The sequence below is a fragment of the Anomaloglossus baeobatrachus genome, chromosome 11, assembly GCF_048569485.1.
Source record: "Anomaloglossus baeobatrachus isolate aAnoBae1 chromosome 11, aAnoBae1.hap1, whole genome shotgun sequence".
In the NCBI taxonomy this organism is placed as follows: Eukaryota; Metazoa; Chordata; class Amphibia; order Anura; family Aromobatidae; genus Anomaloglossus; species Anomaloglossus baeobatrachus.
In genome coordinates, this window is record NC_134363.1 from 106,705,527 (window position 1) to 106,718,943 (window position 13,417).

Below are 13,417 nucleotides of genomic sequence, written 5' to 3' on the forward strand. Positions count from 1 at the left end.
CCACCGACTTGGACTTTGAAGAACGTGCACTCGACCTCAAGCATAGATTTTATGCAAGAGGTTACAGTAAACGATGTGTGAAGAGAGCCTACAACAGAGCGAGGCATTCCTCTCGCCACTCCCTGTTGTACGCACCCAAGAAATCTCCATCACAGGAAACCGTGAGATTCGTAACTGACTACCATGGCCAATTTTCAGCTATGAGATCTTGCCTGCAGAAATTTTGGCCAGTCTTGCAGGCTGATCCCATATTGGCTCAGATGATCTCTGAGAGACCAATGTTAAGCATTCGGAGATCTAAAAATCTCCGTGATCATCTTGTGGCAAGCCATTACGACGAGAACATTCAGCCAACCCCATTTGGCCCTGTGGCTCCTCGTGTTGGTTGTGTACCATGTGGCCGTTATGTGGCCTGTCCGAATGTGGACAGGACGAACACGTTCACGGACTCTATGGGCACACACACTTTCTCCATTAAGAAATTTATCACCTGTACAACATCGGCAGTCATTTACTATGCCGTCTGCCCCTGCCCCAAAATATACGTGGGCCTGACAACTAGGCAGTTTAAAGTACGTATTCGGGAACACGTCAATGGGATTATCGCAGCAGTTAACTGCTCCGATATCTCATTATTAAAAACCATCCCACGTCACTTTAAACAATACCATCAATCTGATCCTATGTTGTTACGAGTCAGGGGCATTGACCATCTTGATTCTAACATCCGGGGTGGCAAGACTAGCCAACGACTGGCCAAAATGGAGACAAGATAGATTTGGGAATTAAAGACTCTTCACCCTCTGGGATTGAACGAAAATATCTCCTATGCCCCCTTTTTGTGATAAGCATGGTCCTCCTAGTGTCATCTATATGTGGGGGCATTTCATGTGGTTTTGTTTTTATAACTTTGGTTTTAATGTATGTTTTTTAGTTTTTAATTTTTATTTATTCATTATAGGCGTCTCCCTCCCATCCTCCGGGTATACTTGTATGATTGAAATTTGATAAATTCCCCATATCATTACGAAGTCTCCATATTTATGTGAAGATTCGGGACTGCACCAAGCTTCAAGAACATCTGACATCCTGGTTGTGTGTTAGCCTGTGTATGCGTATAGAGCATCGTGCTTTTTGGATGCTATGGGTATGGTTTATGCTGGGCAGCCCCAGTGAGAGATGTATATATGACACTTTTGCACTTTTTGTGTGTATATGTAAAGGATCGGCATGATTTTATATGGTGGCATTCTACTTTTTTCGTGATACCATGATTATTATTTGGAATTACCACCAAGTATGGAGTTTCGACTTTTCATGGTATCACGAAGTTCCCATATTTTGGAATTTACATCCACAGAGCATTATGGGGGGTTTTTTTGGATGCTACTGTTACTATTAAGAGCGGGTTGGTTGCCTGATAAACAGGATGTAACTGCATCTTTTGGGAATGTATGTAGGGGATCAATATATATTGGTATGATAGCATTTTTATACAATAATAATAATTTTTTAATAATGTTACATCTATGGTTCGGATATATCATCAAATACTGAATTCCGATAAGTTGATCCCTCACATAGTATGATGTTCCCCAAATGTTGTAGTTCTTCATGGGGAAAAGGACTTGTTTAATGCTTTACATGTTTTTCATGCTGATCCTATGGTTAATTACTACTTAAATGTTTATGATCCATAGCTATATGCTTCTGTATATGTCATGTTTACATCTGTCACTGTATATCTGAGGTATTCATGCATCCATGACATACATATGTACCGGCTATATTATATACCTAGCACTTTGTCCCGTCCATAAAAATTCCCCTCACATTAATGCTGACTCTATACTTCATATGAAATAGTGGTGTATATATGCGCAGGCGCCATGGGAGCAGTGGGCGTCTCCGTATTGCCGCGCCGTCTTCCTTGTGTGACGTCCGCTCACGTGACGGCCACGTGATGCGCACACGTGGCGGTCATGTGACCGGAATCGTCGGGCAGGAAGTACACGCGGCTTGCGTTGAGCGTCCTGCACTGCCCTGGTTACCGCCTGCGTCACCAACACTGTTACCGGCGGTGATTGGTTGACGCTTCTTTTTAAACCACGTGTTCCCCCACTCCATACACGCCCCCTGACGAAGGCTTCTCGCCGAAACGGCCGTCGGGAAGGACGCGGACAACATCCACTGACCACCAATCCCTCAGGTATAGTGCTTTACCATAATACTGGCACGATTTTGTGAGGTCCCCCCTATATACAGAGGTACTGTGGTACAATAGTGAGGACCCACGCTAACTAGTCATATGGAAATGCTAGTTTTTTTCTATATATAATGGTATAGCCTTTCCTGATTGGTGTCATACGTCCACTGTTAATCTGTGTGCATTCCTGGTCATGACTATAGTCTGTTCATGATGCCCATTGTGGGTTTACAGAGTGATGTTAATGCATATGATATTCATTGATTGCATCATTTATATAGATAATGGTGTCTCCCTTGAGATTATTAAGATACTGATATTAATTAGATATCTTGAATGTTGGGAGATGTGGGGAAATTTTCTCTCTTTTGGATAATACCATCTCACCTGTTGACATCTATACATTATCCCATTTGATTTGATGCACAGTGTGTCAGCTCTGGATTGATGTTCATTCAGGATATGCCTCTAGCGAGATCTCATCATCAATGTGCATAGTTTGGGACTCCATTGAAACTGTCTACATATTGGATTTTTATGAGTAGGTTGATACATGGGATATATGGGTAAATCCCCTGTCCCTGTGTTGACAATTGTGTTGACATATTCCACTCGGTGGACATCTGCAATATTTCAATTTTGGAGTGCGGATTTCAATGGTCTCCCCCATATGCACATGGTGATTGAGGTTTTGTGAATTTTACATGGATGTAATATTGCAATATTGACTGTCCCCTAATATGGTCAGTGTCTGATTGTCTGTTGTCCCACTTGTATTGTGCCGCCCTGCACCTACCCCTACCAATAAAGATCCCACTTTTTGCACTTGGATTTTTGTCGTATGGTTCTCTTTTCTTTGATAATAATTGCGACTTGTCCTCAGTCCCCATCCAGGATTCTATACATATTATAATGGCTACTATTTGTATTTATGTCTGGTAAATCATGGTGTGGCTGTGGTTCTTCTTGAAAACAAGGGTATGTGCATACAGTGCATTTTTATTGCTTTTATATGCATTTTTGAGTGCAGTTTTGTCACCTTCTTTGAAATTTTCTCTGGGCCCCTATTTGTCTAAAACTGCCCCTGTCCCAATTAATGGTCGCTTCTCAAAACTAAATACATTTAATTATATAAATCTTTTCTAATAACCAATAACTTCCATAAATCTCATCAGTTTTGTATATTTCTCTGTACTTTCTCTTTGGCATACGTTCTATGAACTGATGCTTAGAAATTGAACTACGTGTTCCAGAAAAGGCCACACTAAGGCGGGCTTTGCACACTACGACATCGCAGGTGCGATATCGGTGGGGTCAAATTGAAAGTGACGCACATCCGGCGTCGCTCTTGATATTGTAATGTGTAAATCCTTTTTGATACGATTATCGAGCGCAAAAGCGTCGAAATCGTATCATCGGTGTAGCTTCGGTCATTTCTATAATTTCGGAAGGACCGATGTTACGCTGTTGTTCCTCGTTCCTGCGGCAGCACACATCGCTGTGTGTGAAGCCGCAGGAGCGAAGAACATCTCCTACCTGCGTCCTGCGGCTCACACCGGCTATTCGGAAGGACAGAGGTGGGCGGGATGTTTACGTCCCGCTCATCTCCGCCCCTCCGCTTTTATTGGCCTCCTGCCGTGTGACGTCGCTATGATGCCGCACGACCCGCCCCCTTAATAAGGAGGCGGGTCGCCGGCCAGATTGACGTCTCAGAGCAGGTGAGTGCATGTGAAGCTGCCGTAGCGATAATGTTCGCTACGGCAGCTATCACAAGATATCGCAGCTGCAACGGGGGTGGGGACTATCGTGCTCGGCATTGCAAGCATCGGCTTGCAATGTCGTAGTGTGCAAAGTGCCCCTAACACTGTAAAGTGGTACTAATATGTCTGCCTCTTAATCAATCACAATATCCTTGAAGTTACAGATTGACATTGTACACCCAGATCCTTCTCTACAAGTGACTCTCCTGATTTTACTTCCACTAGAACACATGCTGCCCACATAATAATGTCCATGTGCACACCTTTACATTTCTCTGCATTGAACCTCATCTACCAAGTGGATGCCCAAACACTCAATTTGTACAAGTCAGCCTATAACTAATGAACATCCTTCATAGACTGCAGTATACTAAAAAACTTGGTGTCTTCTGCTAAGGGGAAACAACACTAAGGCGGGCTTTGCACGCTGCGACATCGGTAACAATGTGTTACCGACACTGCAGCGAATGTCCCTGCCCCCGTCGCAGGTGCGATATCTTGTGATTGCTGCCGTAGCGAACATTATCGCTACGGCAGCTTCACATGCACTCACCTGCCCTGCGACGTCGCTCTGGCTGGCGAACTGCCTCCTTCCTAAGGGGGCGGGTCGTGCGGCATCACAGCGACGTTACACGGCAGGCGGCCAATCGATGCGGAGGGGCGGAGATGAGCGGGACGTAAACATCCCGCCCACCTCCTTCCTTCCGCAGAGCCGGCATGAGACGCGGTGATGCAGGTAGGAGATGTTCCTCGCTCCTGCGGCTTCTCACACAGCGATGTGTGCTGCTGCAGAAACGAGGAACAACATCATATCTGTTGATGCAGTGGCATTATGGAAATGTCGGACCCTACACCGATGATACCATAACGACGCTTTTGTGCTCGTTAATCGTATCAAAAAGGATTTAGACACTACGATATCGTTTGCGACGCCGGATGTGCGTCACTTTCGATTTGACCCCACCAATATCGCACCTGCGATGTCGTAGTGTGCAAAGCCCGCCTAATACTCCCATTAGATAAGATAGATACGTTGATGACTAATAGCGAAAGCAGCACTGAATCTTGGGTTTCATCACTTACTAGGTTCTTCTTTCTTTAGATTTTCTTATAGTTTCTAAGTTGATGGAGCTAAAATATTTCTCTTCTCTTGTTCCTGGATAGTGTGGCGGACCTGGGATTCCATTTCTTTTATCAACCTCAACACCGGAGCAAGTAAGTGAAATTCAGCAGATGGTGAACAGAATTTATCATCAAGTAGATGAAAAAATCCCCAAGTTAAATATTACTGAAAAAATAAAAACAACCAGTGCTCACCATAGCAGAGTCTCCTTAAAGTATCCAAAAGACAGATATTGTGTTGGGGACCAATTAATAGTTCAGGTTGATGTGTTTGACTACTTGGGCAAAATGAAAACCTATGGAGGAGACTACTTAAGGGCAAGAATGTCAACGAGCGATTCTGGAGCAGCATCTTCTGGGAGGATTGAGGATTTCAATAATGGAACCTATCATGTCCATTTCATCTTATTCTGGGAAGGTACAATCAATATTACTGTGTTTATGATGCATCCAAGTGAGGGGGCGTCAGCCCTGTGGATTTATAGAAACAAATGGCATGGCTATGTAGACCATTTTGGCAAGTTTGAAGCACCTCAGGAAAATACAGAGACAGTATGTGGACTTGATATTGATCAAAGCAAAGAACTGTGTGATTATAAAGATGAGAGAGATGAAGAACATTTCTATTGTATCAAACCTGAGAACTTTAGCTGTTATGCTCTTACTTATGTGAAGAGCTGGAGAAGACAAGACAAGACACTACTCACAAATACTGAAAAGAGTTTATTTGACAGGTAAGATCATACAACTTTAATACATTTCACTTGCTTTGTCTGTTATTTTCACTGCATTATGCCCATGATGTTATAACAAAGGAGCCCCAAAAGATAACGAATACATAAAGGTAATTTATACTGTAATTAACCATCGATCTTGGTCCATGAAAACAACTCTGACCTAATAAAGCATGGATTCTTAGAATATCTGAAAGTGTCCTGTGCTATATGAAACCAAAATGACACATTATCTCTGGAAATACTGTGTATTGAAGACTATACATAACACCTAATGTGAGTCTATGGTAGATATATTTGTGTATGGTGTGTGTGTGTGTATATATATATATATATATATAGATATATATATATATATATATATATCTATATATATATATATATATATATATCTATATATATATATATATATATATATATATATATATATATATATACTGTATATATACACACACATACACATACAAGAAAAGCCGAGTTTTTCAGCCCATTTTTTATGTTGAAAACACTCCCCTTGGCTTATACTCGAGAAAGGGTCCCACAACAAATTATTCTCACCTGATCTCCATTCCCACAGTGTCCTCTCATCTTCTTCTTGTAGACCGCGGGCACATAGACCCCTTGCTGATCGCGGCCGGTGCAGGGACCGCCTCGCTGTTGTCGTCAGTGCTTTACTTCACTTGAATGATTTGTGGCGCCGCAAAGCATTCCACTGAAGTGAAGCGCTGATGACAACAGCAATGGCCCCTGCACCGTCTGCGATCAGAGGGGGTCTATGTGCCTGTGGTCCGCAGAAGCAGGCAAGAGGACACAGCGAAAACGGAAGTCAGGTGAGAATAATTTTTTTGTGTGTATGTGAATAACAGCATAATAGTGGACTAGAAAGGGACCAGAATAAGGACATTTCTAAAGGATGGGCACATTACTTCAGAGGACAATAACATTACTACAAGGCACAATATGGGCACATTACTACACGAGACAATTTGGGCACATTACTACAGGTGACAATATGGGCACATTGCTACAGAGGACAATATGGGCACGTAAAATATAGTAATGTGCCCCATCCTTGTGCCCATCCTGTAGTAATGTGCCAATCCTTGTCCCCCTCCTGTAATAATGTGCCCATCCTGTAGAATTGTGCCCATCCTTCTGCTCATTCTGTAGTAATGTCCCTTTTCCTTGCCCTCTTCTTGTAGCAATGCTGCATCCTGTAGAATTGTCCCCTATTGTGCCATTCTTCACACACACACACACACACACACACACACACAACAAAGACAAATTCTTCTCACCTCTCCTCTGTTCCCTTGGTGTCCTGTTTCCTGCTTCTTGCAGCCCGCAACCCCCTTGATGAACGCTGCAACTGCAGGGGCCACCACTAACACAGCTTTATATCAGATGACTAATTTTCGAGCGCTGCACAGGGTCAAGCTTTCTATACAGCTACTCCATTGATCAGCTGCTGGCCTCTGATTGGCCGGCGGCTAATTGATGAGTAGCCTCTGATTGACCGGCAGTAACTGATGAGTAGCTCTAGAGATCAAGCATCTAAGCAGCACCTGGAAATCTGTCATATGAAATAAAGTGCTCACTGCGTGGGCCCCCATCACAGGCAGCGATCATCAATGGACAGAGGGTAATCCAGCAACAAAGTCCAAGGGATATTAAAATCCAAAAATTTGGACTGACTAAGAGCCATTGGGTTCGAAATGCATCCTCTCTGACAGTTGTTTATACCCTGTTTGGACCTTTTTTTATATGGATTTTAATTTGATTTAATAACATTTTTGGATTTTAATATCCCTTGGACTTTGTTGCTGGATTACCCTCTGTCTACAATCTGGATTGCCAGTATACCCTTTCCCTTGCACGAGTCCTGAATACGGTGACCCCTCCTTTGGCTACAGGTGAGCGGATACCAATCTTTCTTTTTGTCCCTGATATAGCGATCATCAATGGGTCTTCAAGCTGCAAGAAGCATCAGGGGCCGCATGCGTCCCACTGGCCGCGTCTTTGAGACCCCTGCACTACGGAATGTGTAGGAGGGTACGGTAAAAAGGGGGGCGGGACTCTTACGCACTGTACTTCCCCACTAAGCAGCAGGGCGGCAAAATTATATTGGATGTGATGCCCGTCAACAAGGTGAGCATAAGCTCCTGCCCCTGTCGATGTGACATCACAGGAAGTAGCAGAATACCGACAGGAGCGGTCACATGACCACTGTTAGCCTGGGGAGAGGGGCTGACAGCAGCGCAGGTAGGTAGTTGCTATCTACCTACATTCCCCTATCTAAATAAGCCGGATAAGCCCTTTAAGCATTTTGTATAAAGTGACTAGTGCACTGACTTAATTAAAAAAAACATTATCCTTGGCCCTTATACAAATACTAGAAGGTGGCCCGATTCTACGCATCGGGTATTCTAGAATTTACGTATTGTGTAGTTCATGTATGATTTTTGTTATATATATATATAGATGTTGTTGTGTGTAGTTACCAAGTGTTTGTGTAGGGCGCTGTACATGTTCTGGGTGTTGTCTGGGTGTGATGGGGGGTGAGAGCGGTGTTTGTGTGTTGCGTTGTTTGTGGAGCGCTGTGTGTCTGTAGCGTTGTGTGTGTGTTGCGCGGTTTGTGTGTGTGTGGTGTGTTTTGGGGGGAGGTATGTTTTGTGCAATGTGTGTGTTGTGCAGTATGTGCGTATATTTGTGTGTGCAGCGTTGTCTGTGTGTGGGTGTCTGTGTAGGGCAGTTGTTTGTGGTTCCCAGTGTGTGTGTGTGGTGGGTTGTGCAGTGCGCGCGCGTGTGTGTGTGTTGGGGGGAGGTGTGCACTTCTCATCGTGCTCCATCCCCCATGCTGCGCACCCCCCATCGTGCTCCATCTCCCATCCTGCGCACTCCCAAACGTGCTCCATCCCCTATGCTGCGCACTCCCAAACGTGCTCCATCCGCCATGCTGCGCACTCCCAAACGTTCTCCATCCGCCATGCTGCGCACTCCTCATCGTGCTCCATCCCCCATGCTGCGCACTCCCAAACGTGCTCCATCCGCCATGCTGCGCACTCCCCATCGTGCTCCATCTCCCATGCTGCGCACTCCCAAACGTGCTCCATCCGCCATGCTGCGCACTCCCAAACGTGCTCCATCCGCCATGCTGCGCACTCCCAAACGTGCTCCATCCGCCATACTCCGCACTCCCCATCATGCTCCATCCCCCATGCAGCGCACTCCCCATCGTGATCCATCCCCTATGCTGCGCACCCCCCATCGTGCTCCATCTCCCATCCTGTGCACTCCCAAACGTGCTCCATCCGCCATGCAGCGCACTCCCCATTGTGCTCCATCCCCCATGCTGCGCACTCCCAAACGTGCTCCATCCGCCATGCTGCGCACTCCCAAACGTGCTCCATCCGCCATACTCCGCACTCCCCATCGTGCTCCATCCCCCATGCAGCGCACTCCCCATCGTGCTCCATCCCCTATGCTGCGCACCCCCCATCGTGCTCCATCCCCTATGCTGCGCACCCCCCATCGTGCTCCATCTCCCATGCTGCGCACTCCCAAACGTGCTCTATCCGCCATGCTGCGCACTCCCAAACGTGCTCCATCCGCCATGCTGCGCACTCCCAAACGTGCTCCATCCACCATACTCCGCACTCCCCATCGTGCTCCATCCCCCATGCAGCGCACTCCCCATCGTGCTCCATCCCCTATGCTGCGCACCCCCCATCGTGCTCCATCTCCCATCCTGTGCACTCCCAAACGTACTCCATCCGCCATGCAGCGCACTCCCCATCGTGCTCCATCCCCCATGCTGCGCACTCCCAAACGTGCTCCATCCGCCATGCTGCGCACTCCCCATCGTGCTCCATCTCCCATGCTGCGCACTCCCAAACGTGCTCCATCCGCCATGCTGCGCACTCCCAAACGTGCTCCATCCGCCATGCTGCGCACTCCCAAACGTGCTCCATCCGCCATACTCCGCACTCCCCATCGTGCTCCATCCCCCATGCAGCGCACTCCCCATCGTGCTCCATCCCCTATGCTGCGCACCCCCCATCGTGCTCCATCCCCTATGCTGCGCACCCCCCATCGTGCTCCATCTCCCATGCTGCGCACTCCCAAACGTGCTCCATCCGCCATGCTGCGCACTCCCAAACGTGGTCCATCCGCCATGCACTCCCAAACGTGCTCCATCCGCCATACTCCGCACTCCCCATCGTGCTGCATTCCCCATGCTGCGCACTCCCAAACGTGCTCCATCCGCCATGGTGCGCACTCCCAAACGTGCTCCATCCTCTATGCTGCACACCCCCCATCGTGCTCCATCTCCCATCCTGCGCACTCCCAAACGTGCTCCATCCGCCATGCTGCACACTCCCAAACGTGCTCCATCCGCCATGCTGCGCACTCCCAAACGTGCTCCATCCGCCATGCTGCGCACTCCCCATCGTGCTCCATCCCCCATGCTGCGCACTCCCAAACGTGCTCCATCTGCCATGCTGCGCACTCCCCATCGTGCTCCATCCCCCATGCAGCGCACTCCCCATCGTGCTCCATCCCCTATGCTGCGCACCCCCCATCGTGCTCCATCTCCCATGCTGCGCACTCCCAAACGTGCTCCATCCGCCATGCTGCGCACTCCCAAACGTGGTCCATCCGCCATGCTGCGCACTCCCAAACGTGCTCCATCCGCCATACTCCGCACTCCCCATGGTGCTGCATCCCCCATGCTGCGCACTCCCAAACGTGCTCCATCCGCCATGCTGTGCACTCCCAAACGTGCTCCATCCGCCATGCTGCGCACTCCCAAACGTGCTCCATCTGCCATGCTGCGCACTCCCAAACGTGCTCCATCCGCCATGCTGCGCACTCCCAAACGTGCTCCATCCGCCATGCTGCGCCAGCATCAGCCTCTCTACCCGCAGCATCAGCCTCTCTGCCCGCAGCATCAGCCTCTCTCCTCCCAGCATCAGCCTCTCTCCCCGCAGCATCAGCCTTTCTGTCCCCAGCATCAGCCTCTCTGTCCCCAGCATCAGCCTCTCTGTCCCCAGCATCAGCCTCTCTCCCCGCAGCATCAGCCTCTCTGTCCCCAGCATCAGCCTCTCTGTCCCCAGCATCAGCCTCTCTCCCCGCAGCATCAGCCTCTCTGTCCCCAGCATCAGCCTCTCTGCCCCCAGCATCAGCCTCTCTCCACGCAGCATCAGCCTCTCTGTCCCCAGCATCAGCCTCTCTGTCCCCAGCATCAGCCTCTCTGTCCCCAGCATCAGCCTCTCTCCTCCCAGCATCAGCCTCTCTGTCCCCAGCATCAGCCTCTCTCATCCCAGCATCAGCCTCTCTGTCCCCAGCATCAGCCTCTCCATCCAGCCTTCCCCAGGATCAGCCTCTCTCCTCCCAGCCTCCTCCAGCACGCCATGCTCCTCTGCCGACACTCACAGATCTGATCGCATACACTCACACACACCCACACACCCCCGATCGCATACACTCTCACACACCCGATCGCATACACTCACACACACCCGATCGCATACACTCACACACACCCGATCGCATACACTCACACACACCCGATCGCATACACTCACACACACCCGATCGCATACACTCACACACACCCGATCGCATACACTCACGCACACACACATTGACGATATTGCACATACGCGCTCATACTCACAACATCCGGAGATACCACATGCTTCTGGCCATGTGATCCTCCGGCAGGTCCTGGAAGGTCACAACAGCACAGTATCGAGGCCGAGAAGCAAGCGATATCGCCGGATGCTGTGAGTGTGTGGATGCGATGTGATGTATGTGTGAGGTGTGTGTGAGAGTGAGTGTGAGCCGGTGTACACTGGTAACTATGATACACATCGGGTAACCAAGGGACCTTAGTTACCCGATGTGTATAATGGTTACCAGCGTTCACGGGCTCCGTTAAGATCCCAGCATCGCAAGGTTATGTCTGGCGCTGCTGGGATCGTGACGAAGCCGGTGTAGAAGCAAGCGATATCCCAGGATGTTGTGAGTGTGTGGATGTGATGTGTGAGGTGTGTGTGAGAGTGAGTGTGATCTGATGTGTGTGTGTGTACTCACCTGGGAGTCAGAGCTCCGTGTCAGTTGGGCCAGAGTGAGCGTGCATTGCGTGAGGGGGGCGGGGCCTGCAGAGAGCCGGGGCGAGAGGCCAATCCGTGTGGGGGGCGGGGCCATGGCGAGCCCAGCGGCCAATCAGCTTTGTGTCACCGTAAGGACACAATTTTGGAGCATGACAGACAGACAGACAGACAGACAGACAGAATAAGGCAATTATATATATAGATTTCTTCTCTTATACTGGTATAAGATAGAGAAATATCTGGGGAAAACAGCTGAAGTGATTCTGACCTTAACATGTGTAAATGTTAACCCTATTCCATTACCTTTAAACTATTTTAGATTACATTAAACATGTAATCAATTAATTTCTAGCTTGCACTATGTAGATAAAAGAAACATCTGTCCATTATGCACTGGCCACTTTATATATAAACTGCTCATTGTAAAAAGTTTAAATATACTGCCATGTGGTGGATTTCTGATAACAGTAACATTTATCCATTATGTACTGGTCACTTTATTCACACATGATCAAAATTGTTGGTACCCCTCATTTAATGAAAGAAAAACCCACAATAGTCACAGAGATAGCTTGAATCTGACAAAAGTAATAATAAATGAAAAATCTATGAAAATGAACAAATGAAAGTCAGACATTGCTTTTCTGCTTCCATAGATTTTTTTTTGAAAAATAAAATTCATGAAATAGGCCTGGACAGAAATGAGGGTACCGCTGAAAATAATGCAACAAAAGGAAAACATTGGACTTTTCTGAAGTGGCCTTCTATGAGCCCTGATCTAAATCCTATTGAGCATCTTTGTAAGGCTGGGGCCACACGGGGATTACTGCTAACCCCTCGCATGACACTGAGGTCACGCTGGCAGTACAGCAGATCCGAGTGTCATGCAAGTGTCCCTGCGACTGAGGTCCGATCGTGCGAGCGGACCTCAGCTGCGAGGGGTGGGCCGTCACTGAGGAGAGGAGGGCCATCACTGAGGACGGGCGGGCCGGTGCAGCAGAGGGAAAGACCGGCACGGAGAAGGGGGGGAAGGGATTTATCTCCCTCTCTCCTCCGTAGCCGGCTATTGCCATTCTTGCACTGCACCAGTGTACCGCGAGTGTAGTGCGATTTTTTTCTCTCCCCATACACTTGAATGGGTGTGAGAGATAGTCTCGCATTATAATCGCAGCATGCTGCGATTGTTTTCTCGGTCCGATTAGGGCTGAAAAAAATAATCGCTCATGGGTGCTGACACATAGGCTAATATTGGTCCGAGTGGAATGTGATTTTTTTAGCGCACTCCACTCGCACCGATTTTCATGCCGTGTGGCTTAGGCCTTAAGAGCTGAAACATGCCGTCTGGAAAAGGCAACCATCAAATGTGATGCTTTGGCCTATCAGGTTGTCACAGGGTATTGTGCAATCTGCCCTTCTGCACGGTATCCAATCCTCCTTGGTTACACGTCCCTGGCCTTTGGTGTTGCTAAGAACAAG

The 13,417-nt window shown here is 48.1% G+C and overlaps 1 protein-coding gene across 1 annotated transcript in view; it reads left to right on the forward strand.

The window, feature by feature from the left end:
- LOC142257043 (NXPE family member 1-like) overlaps positions 1-13,417 on the forward strand; it is a 266,013-nt gene that overhangs the window by 118,260 nt on the left and 134,336 nt on the right. The window contains exon 2 of the mRNA XM_075329096.1: positions 5,131-5,822. Within this exon, the coding sequence (XP_075185211.1) occupies positions 5,131-5,822 (692 nt within the window). The remainder of the gene's footprint in view (positions 1-5,130; positions 5,823-13,417) is intronic.